We start from the raw sequence: 27,955 nt of genomic DNA on the forward strand, positions 1-27,955 counted from the left end.
ACAAATACACTGAAAGGAGGCTAGAGTTGTAAAGAAAAATGTTTCTGGGCACAAATGTGTAGTACTTCTTTGTACCCATTGTGTTTATTTTTATTTATTGTGGATGGCAGTGGACATTTTTGTGCAAATGATAAAACATTAAGATTCATTATATTTTTCTTTACTAAAAATCATGTGTTGAAAATTTTGATGCAATCTTGCAAAAATGTTTTGATTTTGGGAAAAAATGCAACATATTTTTCAATTCAAAAGTACTCACTTGACCCTGCATTTAGTTGTAACTTGGTGAAATAAATATATTTTGGTTATGGAGAATATAAACTTGTAAAAATACTATTATGAAGTGACTTCTGTGTTATGCAATGTACAGCAATAGCTGTGAAAACTAAAATCCAACATTAGGTAATTTGAATCTTGAGTAGGGAATGAAGGCATCCCAAGTAAAATATAATTCAGTTTTGAACTCTTCCAGGGTTGCATAGGTTTCAGTTGTCACTTTATGAAATACATAAATACTCTTCCAGAGTCAGACATCTATCAAGTAGGTAATGGTTCTCTAATTTAGTTTGACTAGAAAATGTCCAAGCTATTATGTTGCCTTTTTTCCCCCTCAGAACATTATCAACTGTATGTTCCTGAGTCGGCTCAAGTTGGATCAGCAGTTGGCAAAATCAAAGCAAATGATGCAGACACTGGTTCAAATGCAGACATGAAGTACACGATTATAAATGGTGATGGCGCTGGGGTATTCTCCATATCTACTGACAAAGAAACCAGGGAAGGAATTCTCTCTCTGAAGAAGGTAAGCCATAGAAGATGTAAAATTTGGGTGAAAATTCTACTTTTGTCCCCAGCCTGATTAAATCTTGCCATAGAAATTTTATCTGTGGCAATGAATGTGTAATTCAGTTCTCATAGACTGTTATTCTTTGATTTACTTTCCAGTTGGTATCTAAATGATCCAGTATTGTGCTAAAGACTTAACATGTTACTTGGCAAGCTATTGCAGGGTTATCATTTATATGTAGTTCCTATATTTGTCCCAGTCAGCTGAGAGTTCTTATGTGGGTTTGTTGTTATTGAGTCTTGTAGATATAAATTATATGTAACCACACACCCTAAAAATTAAAAGTGAGTATATGTTCAAAATTACTAATATGAATTCTGGTCTTGATTAATGGTTGGATAAATGAAATCCTGAGAAAATATGAAAGAAGAGAATAAATAAAAAACTATCTAAACCATGATTTTTTTTTTTTTTGCTTCTGCATAGATATATATGTATTTAAGATATCAAAAATAGTTTCTAACTCAAGGAAATATTATTTTTATAATTCATAAATATTTATAAGATCTCTTTCAGTATTTTAAAAAGCTTTAACTCAGTGTCTTTTGTAAAGATTATGTAATACCCACCTTTTTCAACCACATAAATGTAAACTGTCATTTTTATATCACTGAATTTATTTCATGATGGCCTTGTTATAGCTAAAAACATAATCTGGTATTTCTTCTTTAAAATGAGCATTATACCCTCACCATGGCTGCTGTTCATTAACTACAGCATTTATTAATATACAAAACATGAAGCAGAAAGGAAGAATTTCCAACAAAATAAAAGACATAGAAAACTTTGTTAAATCACATTTTTTACTGGTTTTGGCAAAGTAGCTTCAAAAAATTTTTCACTATTATTTAGAATATGATGATAGCATACGTTGCCTGTTCTTTTATGTACACATGACAATAATTTAGGTAATTTTTACATCAAGACAAGAGGAGGTAAGTTTTGCTTAAGAAATGTTATATTCCAGTTGAGCAGAACTTTGGCACTTGAAAGTTACGTAAATTTGTGTACAATACCTCCATTATTTCCTTGTATACCTTATCCCTTTGTACAGTATTAAAAAATTGATCTTTTTTTTTTTTACTTTTATTTTCTTAGTTTTTACTCAGATCTTTTATGCAGTTAAATAAGTATATTATATGCTGTGTGCTGTAATTGCTTTTTATTTAGATTGGGTTTCAAGCTGAAATTTTGAGACCCCACCCAAAATAAATAATCTAAACTGAGGACAGAAGTGTTTTGGTTTTGCATATCAGATACCAGTGCCTTCTAAAACAGTGAAATAGAATGACTTATCTTCTGGTACTTCTCCAGAAGAATTTAAAGTAGGCACATCAGAAAAGCCAGAAGTAAATATATTATTGTGTCTAATGACCTGAAATCCTCATCCAAATATTAAAGATTTCCTTACGTAAGATTCTGATGGATAAATAAAATTTTTCAGTGCCTCTATTTGTATGCAAAGGCTAGGAGTGTTAGAATCTTTTTTAGTCTCATTCTGGGCTGACCCAAAACATCCAGTACTTTCATTATCTTTCTTATTGACAAACCTGTGGAGCCATTCTTCAGTCTCAAAGATCTTTCCACAAAGGGTTGATTACAAACTGTCATGAAGTATTTCCACTTTACCTCATGCATTTCCTCATTTGAGTAAGAAACTGGAGGAAACCCAAACAAATAGCCCAGTAAAAGCTACTATTCTCTGTATCCTTCAAAAAAAGAATGGTCATCATGCTCCCCCTTTGTCATGATTTTCAGAAAAATGTGTTAGAACTTTCCTGACCTCAAGTCAGCAAGTATCATTCAAGTTTCCCAGAAAAAGTGTCTAACAGCCCATGTCTCATCAATTTTGCATAATGAAACTGGAAATGTTCAAGAAACAGATAGTTATTTCCCATAAAATTCTGTAACTCTTTTTGGGAGTTGCAGTTACCCTAATATGAGATTCCTTTTGGGAGCCTCATATTAGAAACTCAAACTGCAGTATAGTGCAGAGCAGCATTTTCCAGTTAAGCCTATAACTGGTCACTTGAGCTACATTCGGCATTTTCAGTTTGGCATGAAAATCATAATAGCCAATGACTACATGCTGAAGTTATGTTGGTAATTGTAATGAAAGGATATTATTAATTGGGAAAATAGAAAATATGAACAAAAATTCTGTTTAATTCATCTAAAATATAAATGTTTTGCTTTCTTTCTGGGGAAGACAATGATCTTCAGACAATGATAATTTTAAGTAAATACAGAATTTTTTCCATATTTAGAGACACAAGACAAGTCTGTCTCCCATCTTATATCTACTAACTATCTACTAATCATCTAATGATTGAGATGTTATAGGAAGAAAAAAAAACAAATGAAAGCAAAAAACTACTCTGACTATATTTAAAATGTCAGCTTTTTCCGATTATCTGCATAGATTTTTCCCTTTAAAAAGTGTTTGATTATTGTCTAATCAAAGAACTGGATAAAAGAGTTTGTGTAACTACAAGACCTTGTGTCATTCCTTACATGTTTTCTGAGAGAAATGAGTCTTCCTGTACAAGTTAATTCAGTCATTGTCAATATAAACTGAGTTTTCCAAAAAGACATCAAAGATAAAAGTTGCAATCCTATTTTAAACCTGTTTATTCTTAGAATATGCATGCTGCAGAGAAATGAAAATCACTAGTCAATACTTGGCTGCTCATAACAAAAAAAAAATTAATGGACATCTGAGTTAGAATTTATTAAATGCATATTTCTTTTTGAATTGACTTGAGTAGCATACTTAGCTGTTTTTTCTTGTGTAGTAATAGATTTACCAGGCTATGGTAAATTTCCATGCCTTTAGAACTTTTTATTTTTACGTTTAGGAAAGGGAAACAGAGAATATGAGGGTCACAAAAGACTTATACTATTAGAGTTCAGAGAATGAATTAATTGTCCTTAAGTATACAAAGGAGAAATCAAACAGATATATAAAGTGTATATAAATTCTGACCAATTTTTCTTATACACCATTAGTCAAATTTATTGTAGATTTCATCTACAAAATGCACACTGACACTGAAAAGCCATATATATTGTGTTCCTTGTATGTCTTGCCTAATGTATTACTTTGCCACTCCTTGGAGTGACAGGAAATACCATTTTAAACTTGGATGAAGAGTTTTTGATAGATAGACTATCATGTCCTCACAGAATGATACTGGTATCAGTGGAATTCTGCCATGCCATAAATGAAATAAAAATTATTGTTCTAAAAATAAATATGCGCATATGCAACTTCTTTCAATGATATGACTATGTTTTGAAACTGTTGGAAATAGACAGTCTACATCTGCTCTCTTACATTGAGTGAGTGTTTTCCTTTGAGAAGTTGCTTTTATTCATTTGAGGATAAAAGAGATGCCCAAAAGAATTTTAATGTCCCTGTCGCTATCTATGACACTTTTTTATTTAAGATGTGAAGTTATTTTAATTCAGGATACATCAGTCTCTACCTTTTTCAGGACTTAGAATTTACTGATTAAAACCAAAAGGTGACAAAATTCAGACACTACATTATCAGAAAAATAGAATCTGAGGCTCATTCCAAACCATGGGCTATTTCCAAAACTAGTATCTTTTTCAATATTCTGTTGCAGAGAAAAATTGAAACCATCCTGCTTTATTTATATCCTTCTATATACAAGCTATGACAGTGGATGCCAGAATATCAGAGAATATCATCCCTTTCCAGTGACATGAAGAAATGTTTAATTTAAACAGAAAAGATGTTGTTAAATTGCTAGCAGGCTAACCTGGAGAACAGAATGTCTCTGAGAAATGTTTTTTTCTTCCAACAGCCACTCAACTATGAAAAAAAGAAATCATATACACTTAATATAGAAGGAGCAAATACTCACCTGGATTTTCGTTTTTCGCACTTGGGACCATTCAAAGATGTAACGATGTTGAAGGTCATCGTTGGTGATGTGGATGAACCCCCGCTCTTCACTATGCCTTCCTATGTCATGGAAGTTTATGAAAATGCAAAGATTGGGACTCCTGTTGGCACAGTAACAGCACATGATCCTGATGCTGCAAACAGTTTAGTGAGGTATAGTAAATCCAAATTATAGGGATTAATTATTCAATTGTGACATTGAATTTCACAAGCTTAATGGTTAATGAGATCGGGAATGTAGGGACATGGTTTATTTTCGTACATAAAGGGAAACATAGGTCAGAACAGTGTCATGATTAGGCTGTATAGATTAAATTTAGTAACATAACCTTCATCCTTTATTTGGTTGGCACTATAATTCCCATGATTGGTCTGAGCAAAGGCCTGACTTTCCAGTGGTGTCCTACTGTAAATTTTTAAAATATCATAGCATGGTTTTCCCCCTGCTGTCAAAATTGCACTGGCCCTCTGCACACTTGTTTCACTGTAGTTGTCCCAGGTGCTTGTGCAAGACAGCAATAGGTTTAGATACATCTTCCTTTTAGAGACAAGTAGGATCATTTTTGTAAAACGTTGGTCAAGGATGAGCCCAATATTTTGTTACATGCTTCAGCTTCAGTAGAGCATCAAAAGAATCAAATATGTGCAATAATGAATTTTGTGGAACAATATATGAACTTTATGTGTCAAAGGTGACAGTAGATCTAAAAAGTTTCCAAAAAATATCTGCAAAAATATTTTTGATGCTTTTCCTTTCCATGACATAATAATATAGCCTTTGTAAAAATCATTTTATTATATCTTTGGAAAGCAGTTTTTCTTCAGGTAGTTAGGAAGATTTAGTCTCCTGACTGAGTTGAAGTCTGCTGGGTATGTGTAATAGTCTTATTAAGGTGAAACAATCTTTTCAGAGCAATGAAGACATCAGATTTTATGGTTCTTTTGTGATAATAGTCTAAGATTCAAAATGTTTTGTGTCAGATAATCAATATATGCAATTTCTTGGTGGCAAGTTATTGCCCTTGAAAAATTTCCACTATGGTATTTGTGCCTAAATTGTAACATACATAATAAAATTTTGCTAAAATAGCTGCCAAATTCCTGTAGCTCTAATACTATGATTCTGAAGCTATTAACAGAGTCAGACCAATTATTGTCATGGAAATTTGGAGTAAGAAGGGTAAGTGCATATTTGACTAACTGGTCCATAATTCATCTATCTGTTGCCCATAACAATTTTGTCTAGAAGGAGATAAATCTGGCAAAAGGGAAAAAGCAGCAGTTTGTACAAAGCCTGGGAAGGTGAGAAGTAGATTTTCTGGGTGAAACAGGCAGTTATCTGGAGACAGAGGGATCAGAAGGAAAAATATTTTCAAATATTAAACTTTTTGTATTTGCCCTTTTGTTTTCCAAACTTGTATTTGTAACCAGTGATTGAGGACAGAATATTAAGTATCCATATTATTAATATAATTGAGAGAAAAAATTGTTCTTACTTTTGTCAATCATGTTTTTACCTCAATTGACATATATTTTGAGTTGTTTCTTCCATATCTTTATGTCTCAGAGGAGAAAAATTTATAGTGCTAGCGTAACATACCAAACTGTGAAGACCCGAAGGGAGCCAGTTCTCACTTAGTTACATGTTGGTGGGGTTTGGCAAGGGCTTTTCATAGAAAGCAGAGACCACAATCTCCAGGGAAGATAGATAGAGATAGGACTTGACCTGCTGATCTCTGTGTAGCAGGGGAGTAACAGAACAGCACTTCTTATCCAAATGGCTCTGATACATCTCCAAATACTGTGAGGCTACAGGGCAAGATACAGAGCAGTGATTTGCTTATCAGCCTTTCCTAATCCACTTGTGCATCCTTTCCACTTTATGAAGACACTCGCTGCCGTGTATGAGATTGATGAAGCATTTAGGCACACACTGTAGAAACCATCTCACTTTGCTATTCAGCTGCTGAAAGAGATACAGTGCTCTGATTTGTTCACTGCCTAATTAAGTAACAGTCTAATTTGATGGCAGGAACAATTCTTGTGTACAGAATAATGGTTGAAGTATAGTTGAGGTAATTAATAGTGCTGAAATCTTTTTAGGTTATTTGAACTGAACACAAAAATAAATAGCATCATCTACTGCTATCAGTAGAGGGAGACAAAGTGGGTTTTGTCCTTATTTCCTCACTGCAATTTCATCACAGTGATTTAATCTTGTTCCTGAGCTGAGCAGTCTTCAGAAGGCACTGACTTTTTGCCAGGGCTTGTACTAGTGTTTTAGTCTTTAAACCCCAGCAGAACTGTAATAACAAATGTAGCTAATAGCAGTGGGGTCTTTTTATTCAGTACTTTTCTGACTGGCCATTTGGACTGTTCAAAAGGATTTTTCTTTTCAAACTGATTGATGGGTTTTTTTCTTTAAAAATATAGAAATGTATTTTCAGGGAAACTTTTTAAACTGCTCTGTTTTAGAATAAGATCATTATTCTACCGAAATATGAAAAGCAAGATATAACAGAAAGCATAAGAAATAAATATAGTAAAACTTCATAATGTATTAATTTTAAATATAAAGGGGTTTTGAGTAGTTTGAAAATCACTTTAAAATTTACCTAAAATTTATTGTCTAAATCAACAGAAAACATCTTTATTTGTCATTCATTCACAGGTATTACAGCTCTGTTGGAACATTTATGAGAAACTAATCCGCTTTCATTGCTTTGTGTCAAGTATTCTGCCTCCATACTCATATCTTTTGTTGCTTGAAAAGGTCAGCGTTAAGTCACATCTTATAATAATATCTGATGTGCAAGTGGATCTTGAAAAGTATCTTCCCACACAATGCAGAAGAAAGCATGACTATTAAATGCTCTAATTACAATATTTTCTTAGTCCATTATTCATTTTAAATCCCTGTATATCTACTTAGAGATAATCTTTCTTTCTTTCTGTAATCATACATAGAAAACCTGTGTGGTGGTTAGGGGTGCAAACAGCTTTTAATTGGCAAGGCACCTGTCTGTTAGTGCTGCCTCAGGGCAGGGCAGCGCCTCCTGAAACCCTGACATCCTCCTGTAGGTGGTGATCCTTGGGTGGTGAGTCCGCCCAGGCACAGCTCATACTCCACATGATCCTTGGAGCTTTCCAACTGCCTCTGGTCTGCTGCCAGTGGAATGTTTTTTGGGAACGTGATGCTGTAGCTGTTCCCCAAGCCACCTCCAAGGCAGTGATTCAGAAAAGAGCTCAGATGTAGTTTTAAGACCATAACACTTTCTGCAGCTCTGATGTAATAGTGAAAGTAGTTCCATGATATAGACCAGCTCCCCCAGAATAACTTCCGGGCTTGATAACGTACTATGAAGAACTGAAAGCCTTTGCTTTTGCTAACTTTATACACTTAAGAGTAGTGTTTGAGAAATAAGACATCCCATTATAGAAATACAGTAACATCAGACCACTCCTTTGAGTGCTACTTTGTCATGCAGTGATACAGGAGGTAAATCACTGTTTTGAGCATTAACGATAAGACCTCTGCACCCTCCAGTAGTAATTTTTTTACACCCACTTATTATGTTTAACTTAGGTTGCTTGCATTTCTGGGAAGAATTTTTCTTTTCCTGGTATCTAACAGAAAACTTCTGGTGAATAGATCCTTATCAGGACTCTGCCTGTGACAGCAGTGTCAAACAATAAGAAAGATAAGCATCTTCCCTTTTCAGAAGGTCTACAATTGCTTGGCTAAAACCAGCTTTATTTTTTTTTTTTTTTTTTTGTCCCTGGAAGACTGATTTGTTATATTAATATTTTGGAATTCAAGTAAATTTTCTGTTGGACCCTAATCAGGTTGTAATATGTCTTGCTATAATGCATTTTATTCACAAAGATTGATCAGCTATAGGAAACAGAAGTCAGAAAAAAAAATAAACCTGTTGCTTTGGTTTTGGTTTTATTTTTTTTTCTTTTTTAAATTTTGTACTAAAAATTAATTTTAATATATATAATTTTTTTGTCCTAAAAATTGACTTTTAATTTTGTGCTAGTTTGGTGAAGAATAAGAGTACAATCTCAGCTATGATCCTGCTTCCCACTTTTCTAACGGTCTTATGTTGTTTCCTTAAAATGGATGATATATCATAATGGTTATAATACATGCATATACTAATGAGTGCAAAAACTTTCCAACACCACACCTGGTGTGTAGAGGCTCCAATAAATTCATAGTTCCCTTCTCCTACTTTGATTTAAATTGACAAACTTCTCTTTCCTTCTTTCAGTAAGAATACTAAAAAATTAATGAATTACTGGTGCATATGATTATAACAATTAATGTGGCGTAGGAATTTTGTCTTCAATTCCTGTATTCAGTAGAGAAACTTATTTCAATTTTTGCTGTATTGATTGTAAAACATAGTAAAACAAAATCTTTTCTAATGTAAAGTTTAAATTTGCTAGAGGTAGAGTAAAACCTCAACCTGTGATTCAAATTGAAGGGATGTGCAAGACAACTTCATGAAAGGATCTAAGGGAGGGGCTGAAAATTAAATTATATTTTTAAGGTTCCCTCCCATCTCCCCCTTCTCTGAGATCAATTCAGTCTCTATGCTCTCAGCAGAGAGAAGGGATAAGGCTGCTCCCCTTCTGAAAAATACAGAAGTCCCTTCTCCTAGTTTTTTTAATTTGCCTTACTTGCTCTTTGAATGTCATATGAGAGGAATAAAATCAGTTTGTTTCCTGCTGTCTTGTGTACAGCCAGCATGGCTTCCCTAAGGACAAGTCCTGCTTGACTGGTCTAGTGGCCCTGATGGAGTGACTGTACCAGTGGACAAGGGAAGGGTTACAGATGTCATTTATTTGGACTTCTGTAAAGCCTTTGACACAGTCCCCCACAACATAATTTTCTCTAAACTGAGATGAGATGAATGGAATGGGTGGACTGTTAGACTGCTTGGGGTGACATAATTGCATCTTCCCAATACCTGAAGGGAGCCTACACGAAAGATAGGGAGGGACTATTTACAAAAGCATGTAGTGACAGGACAAGAGGGAATGGCTTCAAACTGAAAGAGCTTAGATATTAGCAAAAAATTCACCACTGTGAGAGTAGTAAGACATTGAAAAAGGTTTCCCAGAGAAGTTGTGGATGCCACATACCTGGAAATGTATAAGGTCTGGTTGGGTGGGGCTCTGAGCAATCTGGTCGAGGAGAAGGTCTCACTGCCCATGTCAGAGAGGTTGGAACTGGATGATATCCAAGATCCCTTCCATCCCAGGCTATGATTAAATGAGTCTATGACTCTCTCTTGGCTGTACTTAGGGCAGCTTGCTGAGATCAGTGCCATCATGTAGAGTGATAATCTCTCCTTCATGTGCCTGGGGGAGAATATATGAGATTTTCCAGATTCTGCCAGGCCTGTGCTGGTAAAAACAAAGGAAGAAATCTGCCCTCCTCAAAGGAGACCTCAAAGCACAACACCATCATAATCTTCCAGTGTTCTCTCTAAAATTGTCATTAAACTGAGACAGAAGAAGAGCACCCTATTTTGAATGGCTGGAGAGAGATGGGAATTTTTCTTCAATTTCTTCACTAATGCTTCACCTGATTACAGAGTGAGAAAACATTATAAAACCTTTCTTTGCAGTGTTGAGGTGAGAGCTGTCTTGCTATTTTGTCCCCTGAGGCCTCAAATTAGTTTTGATTCTTGTCAAATTATGTGTCTTAGGTCTCCCAGTAACAAGCATGTTCATGTCCTCAAGCAGGAACTGGTAAAATGTTCTGACAGCTCTTCTGACTAGGAAAATCCAGCTTAGGATAGTGGTCAGAATCCCACATCAACCAGAGCCACCTCCATCCTTCCCTGAGAGCTGAGAGTAGAAACGCCATCAGATCAACTTTTTGACAATGAAAACCAGATTTTTCATACCAGAACATCATCTTTATGTTTCTAGAATTTTTACTGACTTCAGAATGTCTCAGACATTTAGTCTTTTATGGTTTTAGAGTCAGCCTTCATATGTCTCTAGAGTATAGTCATTTTGATAAGGTCATGCCTATGCCTAAATAGGCATAAATCTCTCAGTCTTGGTTTTATTTGGTTTAGTGTATAATATGTAGAGGGAAAAAAAGATAGTATGTAAGTAGAATACCATTTTTTAGCTGGTAGGTAAAAAAGTAGGCAGAAGTTTAAAGAAGTAGCTGTAGCTATAGCTTGCTTGTAGGGGAAAATAAAAGTTTTTCTCATGTAACACTGCACCTTATTGCTTATCAGCATCTGAATGTTAATTTTGAATAAAAAGCAACTCAGATATTATAAAATATAGTTCTGCCATCAACACATTTACCTGAAATGATTTTGGACAGTCATAATCCTATGAAGAAATTCATAAAGTCATGAAAAGAAGACAAACCTTTATTTTGCCTTGAATGCTGAATTATACCTTGAAGGGTATGGCCTGTTCTTAGCCTACTCTGACTGGCAGGATTAGCTGGAAAAATGATCACTGATTAACACATGCAGATAGAAACTGCTAGCTAGAAATGATGAGTGTCTAGAAAGAACTAGACATTTATTTCCTTCAAATGAACAGTGTTTCAAATTTCCTGTGTTCAAGGTGAGCAGTGTGCTAGAGGATAGGAATAAGAACTGGAGCAGGAAGCTGACTTCTGCATAAAATTCAAACCAGCAGTGGCTGCCTCTCAGGGACTTTCCTAGGAGACAGTGTTTCACTGCTGTGAATTCCCCTGTGTCCCCTGGGATCCTGCAACTCACATCTCTAGGACCAGGACATGGAACACTGCCACTCTGGCTGAGCTGAGATTTCAGCATGAGAGCCAGGAGTCCTGTATGGAAACAAGAAGGTACTGCTGATCAGCTGGTGGATGTCAGCTGGCAGCCAGCACCAGAGAGAACTCAGCAGGAACAGCATATTGAATCAGCTTCCTTTAAATGCTGTGAGAGGAACAGTATCTTTCTCAAAGTTATGCTACATCTGTTTGAAAAGAAAGCAAAGGAATAGTAAACAGAGGGGATACCTTCTCCAAGCTATCTTCAAATGTATTCAATTTTCACACCTGGCAAGCACAGTTGAAGGCTGTAGTTCTCAGTAGCAGTCTTCTGCCAAGGAGCTCTGGAACATCGAATGTCTCCGTAATGTACCAGACATGCTGCAGGGAGAAAATTGGTTACCTGCTGATTGGCATGACTTCTGACTCATACTTCACAATTGCTTTTCTCTCCTGGCTGAATTTGTTTGAACTATGGGGAAATAAATTGGCCCCAGAATGGATCTACTGTAGTGCAAGACAGTCATGGCAACAGAATGTCTCCCCACCACCTCATTTGGCTTCAAGGCTTTGCTGCTGGTTCCCAGGCTCATGTGTGCTTCTCTCAGGAGGCAGAGAGAAGATAAAAGGCACACACTCAAGTTATGTCCCAGCATGGGCCATTTCTTGTTGTTCACCAGCTGGTCAAACACAGAGTGTCAGCTGTTTGGTTCTCTCAGTCTTTGTCATGGTATACCTCCTTCTCTCACTCTATGGAGTTGCTTACTCTTCCTTTTCTAAGACATTTTATAAAATGAAATAAAAATTTCTGTACTTTATCTCTCTCTGGTAAAGTTCCTTGCTTAAATCTTTAACTGAACAGGTTTCCTTACAGTGGCATTTGACTTTTAACTGATAAGTCTTTAAAGATATAATTGGTTGTACAAGGTTCTGTTCCAGTCCCATGGACTTTTTTTAGTAATTTTTTGTAAGCAGCTTCCCTTGTTATTTGAGATCTGACTATTTTCTTATATCTCCAAAGTCCAAGGAAGTACTGTGATCTTTGAATTCACATCTGGCTAAAATTTGTCTTTGGAAGTTTATTATCAATATGAGATTGGCAGCTAAGGTGTAAATACGTAACAGAGTTCATTTTTGCAGTTGATAAATAGGGTAATAAATGAAAATTAACATAAAGAAAAGATAAGTACGTTAAAGATTTGATTAAAAAAAGAAAGAAACAACTTACAATCTCAAAACTATTTAAAAAGTTCAAACTGAAGGTTCATCCTTAAAAACACAGTAAATAGAGAGAGCCATACTAGAACAGTAACAACCTGTTACTGTTGTCTATCCAGTGATAGACCGGTGTTAATGCTAAGACAATCATTTAGGTAGAGAGATTCTGAAAATGCTTATGCCTTTTAGCTTCAGAAGCCCTCCTAAAAGGTTTGGAGATAATTAATATTTCTATACTACTTTAGGACCCTTGAAATTCTCCATTTTAAACAGTCTTTGCATTATTGGAGTCTGACAGGTTGAATACTGAAAGCAGATTTGTATGTTCCATAGTGACCTTCTGCCAAAGGGTCATCATTCATATATATTTCTCTTTATACCCTAATTGATGCAAATGCTTTTAGTTTTCAGCAAAAATGGGGGAATATCTGTCATCACTGACTCACTGCTTCACTAAAAGGCAGGAGGTGAGGAACAAAGCCAGAAGAGTCAGTGGCTTGCTTTGGTCAGAAGGATATGGATGGAGCTGGGAATGCACTTCCATTCACTGAGATTGCCTAATAAAAACATGGCATATGTTGCATTTCCCAGTGTTAGCAGGATTCAGTTTTGGTATTTAATTTCTTTCAGATTATCTTCAGATAGTGTGACTATTAAGTTTTATATATTCATGATTGTTTTTAATTAAGTTTATTTTAGATTGGTTCCTGTTGCTGCTTTGCATGTAAACAGTTTTTGGAGAGCTGTTTATCTAGGCATGTCTCTTTATTAAGTCTCTTTAACATGTGCCATGCAGCTCTGATGTGCAGATTTAATGTGCAGTGGTTATAAACATGCTATGACGTGGCATTGTCATGAGCAAATGTCTATAAATAAATATCTCAAATGGATATTTTAATTTTTGAATTAATGCATTCTAAGTGAGCAGAAGCTATCAACTGACTTAAGGTGAAAAATCTCTCTTGAAATCACTCTTTGAAATTCAAAACTTGCACTATATCTTTGTGTGGTCTAGAAAAAGCATCAAAAAGCAGATCAGTAGATGTGGAGGGAAGGGTAGGAGCAGAAGGGAATGACTGTCTGTTGCCACTATGATCCAGATGAAAGTAATTTTTTTAAATCAGATGAAGTAAATTCAGAAGCTTAAGTAAAGCATCCTTGGCTCAAGAATGCGCTCTATTTATGTATATATCCGGTCTTTATTCTCAACATGTAGATAAATGAGTGACTAATATTTATAAAGGTCTAAATTGTTCATCACTTTGTAAAAGCATTGAAACTTGTTCTAAATGTCCTCTTACAGGACAAAAATGAGTTGCCCTACCAAGAGAGTTCTTGTACAAAATATTTTTAAAGCTGTTGGAAGTAGAACTAGCATTTCTAGGTTTTCTCCTGGGTGGGAATATCTTCTGTAACTTGTTTTACTGACATGTTAATGAAAGTTGGGGAACAGAAGTGCAAATAGCTACTTTAGATGTGATGCACAAAACAGTTTTAAGGAAGAATCTGGAGTGGAGGAGAAGAGCTGAATATTTTAATCATGGGAAAACCTAAGAAAGTACACCCCCTTATTCATTAATGATGAAGAAAATAATTGTTAATCTGTGAATATTTCAAACTGTATGTAAAAGTTAGCACATGAAAGGGAAGTGCTACTTCCCTTTCATGGAAAAATTAAAAAAAATTCATTATTCTAGCAAAATTTGAAGTAAGAGTGTTAGTAAAATGAGTTACTACAGGTATATTTTGTTCTCATTAATGACACAGAAAATAAAATTGAAGTTATTAATTCAATCCTAAATTCTTTAAATGAGGATTTGAGTTTCTGTGGAACACACTTAAATAACTGATATAGGAAAAAGATGTTCCTATTAAAAAAAAGGAAAAAATACCATCTTTTACAATATGTCTATGAAAATGAATTGTTAGATGATCACAATTTATCAGAAAATCAAGTATAAATTTTCTACACAAGCTTAATTTTTGGGACAGATTTTTTTTTTTTCTGTACTTTGCTCAGAGGAAGAGGTAACATTTTTTCATAAGTTGTATACACACAACAGCATCTGGACATTCATATAGATTTAAGTTTCTTTCTCATTGAAGCCCACTATGAAATTCTGTCTATTTTTAAGCTACTGTCTACAAAAAATACATAGCCTTATTTTTATGGCCCTGTGGTCAGCACAGTAATGACTAACAAAATAGTCACTGTAGTCACTGCCTGATGTTGATAATAAACAAAGAGTGTTCAGAGTAATTAATGTCTGCAGGATGAGACTCTTGCATTATAAGATTTGGATTTGCAGTACATATTCCATAAGAACAGGTCAGGAAAGAATATTTGATTTCTTTTTTTCAGCAAATAATCCTTGTTGTTCTCAGGAGGCTCCGAGAGTCAAGAAAAACAAAGCTATACTAAGAGAGAAGTAATTAAATTTTATATTTGCATAACTGATTGTAAACTCTACCAGTAAAAGGTCTCCAAGAAAACTGAAGGACAGTTATGCTTCCCACACTTTCTCTTTTTACCTTCTAGTTCATCATGTACAAGATGCTTGTGTATCTGTATATCTATACTGACCAACACAACCAAACATTCATTATTTCTGTGTTAATAGTAGAATGATCAAAACACTCCAACTATTTTTCCTAGTTCAGTTTTCCTATGCTGCCAATCATAAGGTGTAAGGCATGGGGGCATTTCTCTTCCTTAAGCATGTATCTTCTGGACAAAGTTCAGATGTCAACATGACTCTGTAGCAAATATGGCAGCTTTGTGGATTTTTAGAGGTTGATACCACTCTGTCTTGAAGTTTTTATAAATAGTTATAGGAAATGCTATCTGTGGACATGGGAGATAAAAGTTTTCCGCTGAGACTGGCACAGTCTTAAAGAGGTGATTATAGCTTGCACAAATAGGACCACATAAAATAATGCCAAGAGGATAATTGTGTGGTTAATTTTAGTTCTTTTTTTGTGATGTGTCCTCAGAGGATTCCAATATTCCTCAAAGTAAAATCAATTTCTTTGGATGTCTGCACCATCTAGCATTTCATGATCAGTGACTGATGAATTTTCATCAGGAGTTTTCTTTTAGTTCCTCTCCTGAGTTTACCAAACATGGAGAGCCACACCAACTTTCAGAAGTGTGTCTGCAATGACTGCTGTGTATAAATTCACTACCCTTTTTGTTTTTTTTCTGGCAACATCACTGTTTTGGTTTTTGCTTTTCTCCCATTCAGTTAGCGATACAGTGAATAATGTCCTTTGAAAAAATTTTCCTGACTTAAACTCTTAAAAATTGCCCCATCACCTACATAATCATGATCTTCTTAGTCCACTTGTTTGAAGCAACTTGAGCTGCCATCTTGCACATCCAAAGTGTCTTATTGGGTACTTCTGGTAAATTTTGGAATGAGGTATTCTTAAATGTTGGTAATAATGAACTGCAAAATAGTTTCTGACTTAGCTTATGGGAAACAGCAAGGACAATCCTTGCTCCAGAAAAACGTAAAATGGGTAGGAACTGAGGTCTGCTGTCTTTCCAACAACTCCAGCAGGTATTCAGCAGGGCTTTCACTCCTCATGATGTTGAAAGGAAAGATGGAGAACAGGCGAAAAGAAAGATATTCTATCCTAGGTTTGGATACTTTGATTTCTAGTGACTGATCTGTGGTTCTTCAGCTGCTGAAAATACTTGAGACATGGCAAGAAAATCGGGAGTTCCAAAAGGCAAGTCAGCACTCTGTAAGGCAGATGTAAATACTTCTTGCAGGTAGGAGAGGGGGATTCAGGTTCTCTCCAGTAAGGAAGATCTACCCTAAGTCACCAAATCCTATCTGGCTTTTCCACTGAGTCTCCAATCCTTTGACCAGTTAAGGTGACTCACTCAGACTTCTGCTTTCCCTAAGTGCTTTCTTTCTTTTACTTTTTCACATCACTTCTGCCTTTAACATATCATTCAATTAAGTACTTGTTTGTTTGCTTGCTTTTTGTTTACACAACTGGTATAAATAAGTACATTGAGAGAAAAATAAAACTTATTTTTGATTGCTTTGTGCTTCGCAAATTTTATGCGTGCCACTCTTTTTATTAGCTAGGAATTACATTCTGGTAATGTAAAATAAGAGCAATTGGATGGGACAAATAAATCATTTTGACCTTTATATGCCTTCCATATGTTAGATATATATGGAATTTCACAGAATGAAAAGAGGAATGAAAAATTATCAGGAAAAGTAGTTATGGTATATAAAATAATATTTTTCCTTTTTTAAAGGAAATTATTTTTTCTGGAGTTAGTCAAGAAGGCTTGGAAGGGTTGAGTAATTGTTTCATTCGTTAAAAGCCATTGTAAATAATTCCAGCTTTGAGAAAAGTCTTGTCAATCTTTTCTTTTGTGTTCTTTCCCTCTCCTTCCATTACCCACTTTTTTTTCAAGGTTTTTAGCTTCCCTGCTAGGCAAAGTGCCCAGAAGCCAAGGGAGCAATGCAGGGGAGTTTAGTTTTGCTTCTAGGGTAGTGTCAATGGCTGCTCTGGGAACCAGATGTTTCTGATTCTCTGTAAGGGTGATGTTCCAAATGGCTTATGTGTCACCTTGTCATCAAGTTAATGTCAGCGAGGCATGCTTTGAAACAGGAACCAAGGCTGATCACACTGCTTTGCAGTGACAGGCAAATAAGCTGAATAATAATATCCTAGTTTCTGCTTTCTTCTCTGCTTTTCCATTTCATGATTTTTAGTCAAAATACATGTGTATCTTACCTTTGACAGGGTTGTATACTGCTGTGCAAAATACCACCTGTTATCAATTTATATCTTTGTCACTCAAGATGGAAATATTGTTATATATCAAAAGAAATAAAAGATTATGAAAGAACTTAAATACAGTATTACTTTGGGTTTCTCCAAATTATAGATTTTTTTCAGGTTGTTTTTTTAAATGTCTGTGATTTTAAAAGCTTGAAAGTAATATTCTTATATAGCTTTCTGTTACTTTGGATTATATATACTAAAACAAATATATATTTATTGTTGTATTTCTTCATAGATATTTCATTGATCATAACACAGAAGAAGATAGGTATTTCACCATTGATGCTAGTACTGGAACCATTAAGACTGCCAAGATCTTTGACAGAGAGGAGACACCTTGGTACAACATCACAGTGGCTGCTTCTGAGATAGGTAAATAATTTATTTGGCACATGGTATGAAAAATAAAAATTAGAAAGGAAAATAATCACTCTCAGATTTTGAGAAAGACTACATTAATATATTATGTTCTTTTTAACAGCAATGGGTTTTTAGCTAGTCCAGATAAAGGAGAGTTTTCTGTGTATTTGTGAATACTCTAACTCCAGAGAATAATTAAATAAAATCACATGCCCATGTGAGTCCACCTGTGTAAATTTGCCAGATTTCTCTGCATGGGACAGAAGGCTGCCAACTTACCCAGCAACATTTCTAAACATTCATTCTCCTAAAATCAACAGTTTGTGCCATTTATGTTTCACAATTCATATGTCTGAGAAGTTAACACTATTTAGTACTTCTGAGAAATTCATCTTTCCTTCTTGTATCTACCATCTACTATTTTAGCGAATTGCATGCCAATTGTATGCCCATGTTAATTTATATTTCACAGATGCCTAGTAGTTTCTGATTATGTTTCTGGCCTTTTAATAGGCAAATTACCAAGATATAATAAATACTTACCTGTGCATTTGAAAGTCCTCTAACTTTGGTGAATCTCCATTGCCCCAGATAAGCCCCTCAATGATCAAAAGCCATTTGGCTGAGGAGTATGAGACAAATATTTATTTCTTCTTGAGGCAAGGAGAGTTTAAAGAACTTTTCAGTTTAGCTTTTTTATTGCAGAGTCTTTATTTTGCCATGGTCAAATTTTAAATCTAAAACACTCAACAAGGCAAATGAAGAAAAAAAAAGTCCCATTCTGGATTGATAGATTCAATCCTCCTAAGCTGTGTTCATGATACCAGCTTTCAGTGGCAGTGATTTTGATCAAAACTGTGAAATGCTTTCATGTATATTAATTTTCTTTTTTTTTTTTTTTTTTGTTTTATTAATGATAAAACACAGGTTTTACCTCTAACAGGTCTGACTGACATTATTTAGCCTGGTCTGCTTTCATCTGTTTCATCTCTTGGTTAAAATTTAATCTCTTCTGCCACTACAGCACTAGCACATGCTACACAATAAACATCATGAATTTATTTCATAAAGACAACAAATTGTTTCCTATTATTGTACCAACATTCACAAATAAATTGACATTTTGGGCTAAGTACTTCCCTATAGTAAATAATAGGATCTAGAATTTTATGATTAGCTCCTTGAAAAAGCAAACACTAACACTCCTGTGTGCTTGACAGTGTTGACATATATGGAATGTCATTTCAGTTCAGCATAAAACTGAATTCAGCATGAAATAAAATATAATTAAAGATTAATCATAACCAGGTGCATACTGTTAATTAAAAAAAAATAAAAATTAAAAGCTACACAGGGACACTGAAAAAAAGAGTATTCATGAGTCCCTTTTTGGAAACCATTGAAATATAATTTTCCAGAAAGAAATCTCAATAGCATAAAACTTAAACATAGCTTTCTCCACATTATTTGGTTCACATAATCAAAAGAGAGCTGGTACATGTATCATGCTGAGAATAGTATGAAGAAGGAGGATTATGTTTATAACTAAAACAGAATGGAATAAATTATAAGAATTATACTTTTTTTTTTTTCTCTTTTTATTTTTAATTTTAGGTGCTCTGCTTAGAAGTCTCTGTTTCAGGTGCAAATTTTGACAGGAAGACACAAATCTGATTTTTTTGTCCCTTGCACTGCCTTTGTTACAGTAAAGTTGGGGTTGATAAAATAAGTAAATCTATAGAGTCAGTTGGAAAAACAATTCATTTATGAAAAAAGGAAGATGTAGTGAGGAAGAGATGGATAACAGACAGACAGGCAGCCTAAATGACAGACAGCCTTTCCTTGTGTCTACTTCCTCAAACATTCTGGTTTTTTCGTAGTATTTTGGAAATTAAAACACTGTTCTCTTCCAAATCCATTGTGAACTTAATAATGAATTTATGGTGGAGCAAGGAGCATATGTTGTGTATGGCCAAAGCTCTTCCTTTAAGTGCTATCTGTCCCATATCTGGTCTTATGGTTTTTGCTTTTAAGCTCAAGCACAAGGTATTGCAAAACTAAGACTAAAGCTGAAATATCAGTCAAAGGCTATGACAAAAATGTTATTTAGCTGTGGGGCTGGTATTCCTCAAATTTATCTGACACAGCAGAAGGCATTTGCAGTTTCTGACATCATGTGCTTGGCCAAGAACACAGCAGAACCTCCAAGGCCCATAAAGATTATATTCCTTCAACAACAAGAGGTGCTCTGTGGGTTGATTGTAGTTAGTTTCTTGAAGTGTTTTCCTCTCTGCACTTTGTGCTACATATCAGTGATGGAATTCAGTTTCCACCTATCATCCTTTTGGCCACTATTTGTAACCGGGTTTATTTTACATAAATGAAATTTAGAATCGACATTATATTTCTACCCCCAATTGTGTGATATCTTCATGCTTCAACCTTATTCTTTCTCAACCTTTCATAAGATATTTAATTTCACTTTTCCTCTCTGTATGTGATATATACTGGCTACATTGGTCAAGTGTCCTCTGAAATCTGAGGAAGTCCTACCACTTTGCTGTGTGGGAGTAATGCTGATGTAATAATCCACAGGCTTTTTTCTGTTTGTGCTCTTATTTCTTAAAGCACACCATTACTATAAAAATTAATGGGCAATCCTTTTCTTTCTTTAACATGCATTGTTCTTAAACAGCAGCATTTTTGTGTCCAGAAGCATTTGCTTTGATTGTCTCAATAGTGGTGCTTCCTGAAATCTCTTTGTAGTATTAGGGAAATAAGGTGAAAAAGTAGTACTATAGTTTATGTTGAAGGATCTAGAGACTAAATCTGAGGCAGGGTGAAGGAGCAGTCATACTAACAGTAGTACTAATACTTTAAAATACAGATTCACATAGAATTATTACCATTTAATTGACTTAGAATTCTTTGAAAAAAGATTAGAAAAGTCTATTTGAAAGAGGGAGAAGATATAGTTTGATTGATTCTAGTAAAGGTTTTTAAAGAAGTCTTTGACAGGAGCAATGAGAATAGAAAAGTACAGAGCAAATGCACAATGTTTTATAACACATGAAAGACTGATTTAGAGGAAAGAAATACAGTCATAGCATAGTAATACCAAGAACACAGTCTGTCCCTCTGGAAGTAGAAAAACTTAAGGCTGAGCTATTTTAAGGACTAACAGAATCTGTCAATTAGAATTCATTATAATGATAGCACTCAATGATAGGAAGTGATTCAAATTCCAAAATTACCTCCCTAGCTGTAAAGAATTAAGGAAGATTGAGAGAAATTCATATAAGAACAAGACACATAGAAGAATGAGCTAGATAACTGAAGGGTGAAGTGGATGGAAAACTGCCTGAAATGGCAGGTTCAAAGGGCTGCAACCAGCAGCCCAGATAGCAGGTGGGGTCCAATCACTAGGAAGTATTCCTGGTGGCTTACACAGGATACAACAGCCTCTTCATTAATGACGTGATACGTGGAATAGAGTGCTTTCTCAACCACTCTCACTCTCTTTGCAAATGACACAAAACTGGCATAAAAGCTGATACATCCGACTGTCATGTTGACAACCAGAAAGCTCTCAACAGGCTAGAGAAATGGCTGAACAGGAAATGAAGAGAGATTGATGAGAGGAAAATTAAATCTTGAAGAGATATTTAATAACAGGAAATGCAAAGTTGAGCACTTGGAGAGGAATAATCCCATGCACCAGTTCACATGCACAGCCAACTGGCAGGTAAGCAGCTTTTGAAAGAAGGTTATTGTGGAGGTCCTGGTAGATGAAATCTGGAGGTGAGCCAGTGATGAGATCTTGTGGCAAAGGAGGCCAATGCCATTCTGCACTGGTTGAGAAAACCTGCTGTCAGCAGGCTGAGAGAAGTGATCCTTCCCCTCCATACAGTCCTGGTGAGGCTGCACGAGAATCTGAGCTCCTCAATACAAAAAAGACATGGACCTACTGGGCTAAGTCCAGTGCAGGAGCATGAAATCATGAAGACTGGAGTATCTCATATGAGGAGAGGCTGAAAAAGCTCAGATTGTTCAGCCTGGAGATGTGAAGGCTCAACAGGAGCTTATCAATGTGTTTAAATAATTGTTGGGGGAGTCTAAGAGGTGACTAAAGATGATCAACATCAGGAAAGACTCATCTGAGTAGTATCCGATAAAATGACAGGAGGCAATGTCATAAATTGAAGCACAGAAAATTCCATTTAAACCAAATAAGAAAAATTGTTTTACTGTGAGATTGATCAAAAATTGGAACAGGTCACATTGAGAGGTTGTGGATTCTCTGTCTTAGAGACATTCAGAACCCACTGGACATGGCCAAGAGCAATGTACACTCTGGACCCAGCTTTGAGAAAAGGAGTTGGACTTGCAGATCTATGAAGGCACCTTCAAAATCAATGATTCTGTGATTTTTTTGATACTGGGAACTGTGTTTTTAATATGGAGAAGAAAATAAAAGAAGAAAATTGAGCAAACCAGCTTCTTGATGTTTTTCAGGTGATGTTAACATCAAAAGGTTATTGGAGTTCATAAAATACTGACATTTAAATGGATAATAATTGTGCTTCTAATTAGAAATGTGATTTTTTAAAAGAAAGATAAGTGCTTATATTTTAAAGATTTTAAAGGTACCTTTTAACTGGGAAGTTGTCACATATTTCTCTTATGCAGCTGGTTATTTTATCAGTGTGTAGAATGTATTTCTGGATTTATTAGATCATCAGCAGTTTGGGGATCAAGTTGGGGTACTCTTGAATGTCTCCAAAATGCTTTGCAGTGGCTGAAAATAGAAAATGAGACAATTTTCCTCTATTTGCTTAAAGGACCAACTTTGAATGCAATGGGTGCAAAAACTTGTGATTGAAGGGACAATAAAGAGTTCCTAATTTGTAAAGCTGTGGAGAGGCTGTATAGAAGAGGAGAACTGAAATAATGATGTTTCAAGCCAGGTTCTGTCAGATCCCCCAGACTTGATGAAATCCAATCAAGAGTCAGCAAAAAATTACCACGTTAAAGGATCCTATATATATATATAGGATATATATATATATATATATATATATATATATATATATAGGATATATATATAGGATATATATATATCTTTGACACCATAATGGATTAGAAATCAAAATACTGAAGAGACATCATTATGCAGTCAATTTTACAGAAAAAAAAAGCCCATAAACCTCCAAGGTGTTAAAAAATTCAGATATTGGAAAAAAAAACAACCCGACCAAACAAATATATTTGTCTTTGTTAATACATCTTCTGTATTTACTTTGCCATGCATATTCCTTATGAACTTCAGGGGAAAATGTGCCAAGGTGTTGAGGTAGGGCAGTACTTAATTGACAAACTATGCAATACCCTATGTGCTATGGAAAGGATATCAGGAAAAAGTAATTGCAAAAAACTACTCAAAGAAATAACTTTTAAATGCACTTAAATAGAGTGCCAACAAACCCTGCTCACAATTTAAATATGTGAAAAGTTGGGATAATTCACCAGAATAAAAGTTTGGAGCAGTCATTTTACAAGACTTAAAGTAACAAAACATTAAATTGTCTTTTCTAATTGTAACATAAGTAGTTTTTTTTAATAAGTGTTGGTAAAAACAATAACAGAAACACACAGTTACATAATTCAGAGGAAAACGGGATCCACAGAGACAACTAATAATATGCAGCAATGAAATATAAACCCCCTTGAGTTGCTGAATAATGCAAGTCCTATAATTGCAAAAAATAAACAGATAAAGTGTATTCTTATAGTGAGGTGTGGTTATATCTGTTCTTTAGAATCACAGGGATATTGCTACCCATATTACCATCATTAAGTAGCAAAGTTATGAGAATAATTTGACAATTCTTTTTCACATTTTATATTTGCAGAAAAGAAATTACTAAGATTTGGGTAGGGTATTAAAATATATTACTGCTGGTAGCTCTACATGAGGCTGTCATATGGAGAAGGATAACTGAAGCTAGAGGGGAGACATAAAGTATGTACTTCTGTTAATACTATTATGAGGCAAGCGGATTTATTTTACAAAAAGTGAAATCAAAAGACAAAAATACACAATTCTTTTTTGCTTATTTTGAAACACATGAAAGAAACATTTGCATTGCCTAAAGGAAATAAGTCTTTGGAGGGATACCTTCCTGGCATACAACACTAAAAATAAAAGAACAAGAATTTATGTCACTTTGTTTTCTCATTTTTAATTTTCCCACATAACCAAGAATGACTCTAATAGCTTGTGTCAAATAATCAGTTTTTAGAAAATGTTTCCTTTACAATATCTTTAAGAAAGTCATCTAAATCAGAACAAAATGCTGTTGCAGTTTTATAAAGTCCAAAACATTTGTATCTGGTGGACAGCAGGATGATTTTTTTAATACCAGTGAGTTTGTTGCTAGATTCCTGCCTCAGTTTTTCTTTGAAATGAATTTTTTTTTTTTTACAATAAATATAAAATGACCTCATAGTGATTTTGGTCTCAGTTTTTTTTTTTTCAAAACTAGTAAATTTTAGTAGCAATAGAGAATGGACTTAAAGAATGAAATTCACTATTTTTATTTTTTTTTAGTATCATTAGAGGGAAATACTGTGTTTTGTATTGTTTTTTTATATATATATGATTATCTCTATAGGTACCATATAGAAACAGAAAAAAAATTTTACCATAAACCCTGACTTCACCAAAGGAAAAAAAAATCACATTCATTCTTTATCTTTGACCTCACTTGCATTCTGCCTTCTAGTTTAGTTTCAGAAAGAGTTTTGGTATTGGCAACTTTTTTTTTTCCAGAAAATAGAATCTGCTACAAAAGTCTTTCCCTCAATCTGTAAGAGGTTAAAGTAGATTTTAAAAACAAAACTATGGGGTTTTGAGACTGTATTGGTCATGGTGTAGTGACAATGACCTGGATATTCTGCTACTTTTTTACTGGTGAGAGCTGGACACAGTACTGGTACCCAGTCCAAACTTAGCAATGATACACAGTTTACTTTCAGGCTTGGCAAGCTGCCTACTAATGCATCACAGCAATATGAACTTATAGTATCATAAAACCATTAAGGGTGGAAATGACTTCTAGGATCATTGAATCCAACCATTTAGCCAGGAGAAGAGAAGGCTTGGGGAAAATGCTATTGCTTTCTACCACTGCCTGAGAGGAGGTTCCAGCGAGGTGGGGGTTGGCTTCTTCTACCAAGTAACAAGTGAGAGGACAAGAGGAAATGGTTTAAAGTTGTACCAGGGAAGATTCCATCTTGATACTAGGAAAAATTTCTTCATTGACAGAGTGGCCAGGCACTGGAACAAGCTGCCCAGAGAAGCGGTGGAATAACAATTTCTGGATGTTTTCAAAAATCATGTGGATGTAGCAGCATCTGCTGTTTTTTTTTCAAATGTGCTTACCAATGCAATACAGAAAGCCTACCAAAAAGCTATTTTAAAAATCTAACAGTTGTTGAAAGGCAGTTAGTTCTCTAGCCTGCTCAAGGAATTATGCTTCTAATTCCAATTTCAATGCTTATTCCCTGTTTATATTGGCTTAGTCATTGGCTTCTAGGCATGCTAGAGTTTCTTCTCCTGTTTCTTTGGGAAAAGCAACAATGAAGATATTCCTATGTTATCATCTGAAAGGGGGATAGGGCATGGCTCTTCTTAGCTACCAAGGTGAGGCTCTAGAGAAGGGATAGAGTTTGGAATCATATGGCATTTACTTCCCTTTGAAGCTTTGTGACAGAAATGTCAAAAAGGACATTTCTGGCCACAGAACCAGTATGTTTTGTGGTGCCCTGTTCTAATCAGGCAGTCAACACCAACATCGTCTGAGAATTTGGCTTGAATTACAGCAATTGAGGGTTTCCAGCTTGAAAACTCTAAATGTTTTTGATCTACTGCAGTGCTATGATTATCATTATTGCTTCTGTAGTTGCTGCTGCTATCACTACTGCTGTGATAGAAGAGAAGTGAGCAGTGTCTTCAGCTTTATATTTATTAGTAAAAAGTTAAATTTTGCTACAAGAAAAAAATAAAAGTGTTTGCTATCCATCTTCAGGTAACACTATTTGGAAGTACTCACTTCCTTAAAATGAAGACTGGAACATTAAACTTATTCTTAGATATAATTTTCTCCTTGCCAGGATATTAAGTTTATCACATATACATCATCCTGAATTAAACCCTGTATTTTATTGGTATTGCCATTCCTACTTGTGTGTTGGACATTCTTCCATCACTTAGGCTTTTTTGTGGTAGTATATTTTATCTTTCCTAGATCTATGTTTATTGTTCTCATGTTTTAAAACTAACTACCTTTATTAGAGGAATGTGATGAGTCTTTTGTACTTCTCTTTAAGAAATAATGGTATCTAGAGCTAGCTGAATTTCCTAAGTATTGGTTTGCATTGTATGGTCTTGAAAATATGTCAAATAGGCTTATATAGTAAACACTATGAACACAATGAAGTCTACAGTTAGCTAACTTACTAAAAAAAAATAAAATTCAAAACCAAGAAAACAAAACAAGCAAAAAGCAAATAAACAAACCCACAAAATATTGTTAATGTCAGGACTTCTATTCTGAAAATTATTCAGGTAGAATATTTTTTTATGAAGTCTATTGGAATTTTGTTAGTGTGAAAAGAAACTCTCAGTCATAAGTAACTATATTAAAAATCTTTCTTCCTAAATAGGGATTTAAAAGTTTGCCCACAGAAACTAATAGAAGATTCAAGGCTTCACATTGGCTGTTAATTGGGTCTTCCGTATGTTTAGAGTGGACTTGCCAATGGAGGATCTGAATATGAGAATCTGGACAATGAAATTTATTTACTTTACAGATGTTTAGTATTCTGGAAGAAGAAATATTTATTCTGGGAAAAGTCTCGAGTATAAGAAAATAAGTCTCTAGCATAGGTGAATCAGAGCAGTGTTTCTGCTTCAGTTGCCCCTTAAAACAGAGAGCATTCATTTCCAAAAATATACTCTTGAGGCAAATGCTAATAGGACACAGAATTTTGTGATGCACAGGCCTGAAATGTATGTCAGCAATGATTATCTTAAAACTGGAAATCTGCCATATTACTGCAAGAAATTTGTCTTATTAAGAAAAATGTACTATTAAAAGTGCCAGTTATTAGATTGGTTTGGAGATTGCAGGTAAATTGTATTCTTGAAAAAGACTGGAGTATATGTTGATTCCCAAAATCAAAACTTAAATAAAGAAAGAGAAAAAAAAACTTATTTCCTTCAATTCCTTCTCATTCTCTTCCCCTATTATAAATTGTTCTGTCGCCTTGCATGCAAATTTAGGCATGCATGCTGTTCAAGACTGTTTTGGTAAGTAGTGTTAATACTGTACCATTAGCATTTTGTAGTGAGTATCCTGTCAGTATGGAAATTTGCCTACAAATGTCAGTGATTCCATGAGGTACTGGCTTCCAGGGAGTTACTAATATTACCTTGTGCATAAAGAGCTCTTTTGAACTGATGAGGTATTTATAAATTCTTCATACTCTAAAACAGCTGCAAAAGAAATAAACTTTCTGAATCTCCATAAAACATCTCTGCAAAACTACTGCAAATCTAACTGACTGAGTAAGATTGCTCTGGGTAGTAGTGACAGGCATACAAGAGGACACTTTCAAGGTGAGGCAAAGAGGTCTGCAGCACTGTATTGAAACAAAAGTATTTAACTCTTTTTATCATGCACTGGACTAAAAAGTTTGTTTTTTTCTTCCCCAGTAACTATATGCCAGGCCTACAGAGCAGTCCTTTATCTGTGGTACCCACTACTCTGTGCCCTCTCTAATTTTTTCTGCATCCTCTTGAATGTTTTTGCCCCCTCATACCTTTGAAGATGGTCCTGCTTTGAGCTGGAAACCGGACCAGTGACTTCCAGAAATCCCCTTCAACTAAGATTTTTCAGTAATCCTATGATTATCTGATGAGCACAACTTC

General features: G+C 34.9%; 1 protein-coding gene across 14 annotated transcripts in view; it reads left to right on the forward strand.

The window, feature by feature from the left end:
• Positions 1 to 27,955, forward strand: part of CDH18 (cadherin 18) — a 494,422-nt gene that overhangs the window by 440,189 nt on the left and 26,278 nt on the right. For all 14 annotated transcript variants that reach the window (XM_071453812.1, XM_071453784.1, XM_071453774.1 and 11 more), the window contains 3 exons: positions 615 to 802; positions 4,681 to 4,934; positions 17,837 to 17,973. In XM_071453812.1, the coding sequence (XP_071309913.1) occupies positions 615 to 802; positions 4,681 to 4,934; positions 17,837 to 17,973 (579 nt within the window). The remainder of the gene's footprint in view (positions 1 to 614; positions 803 to 4,680; positions 4,935 to 17,836; positions 17,974 to 27,955) is intronic.

This window comes from Agelaius tricolor, unplaced genomic scaffold, assembly GCF_023055355.1.
Source record: "Agelaius tricolor isolate 1412-34295 unplaced genomic scaffold, bAgeTri1.0.p SCAF_2, whole genome shotgun sequence".
In the NCBI taxonomy this organism is placed as follows: Eukaryota; Metazoa; Chordata; class Aves; order Passeriformes; family Icteridae; genus Agelaius; species Agelaius tricolor.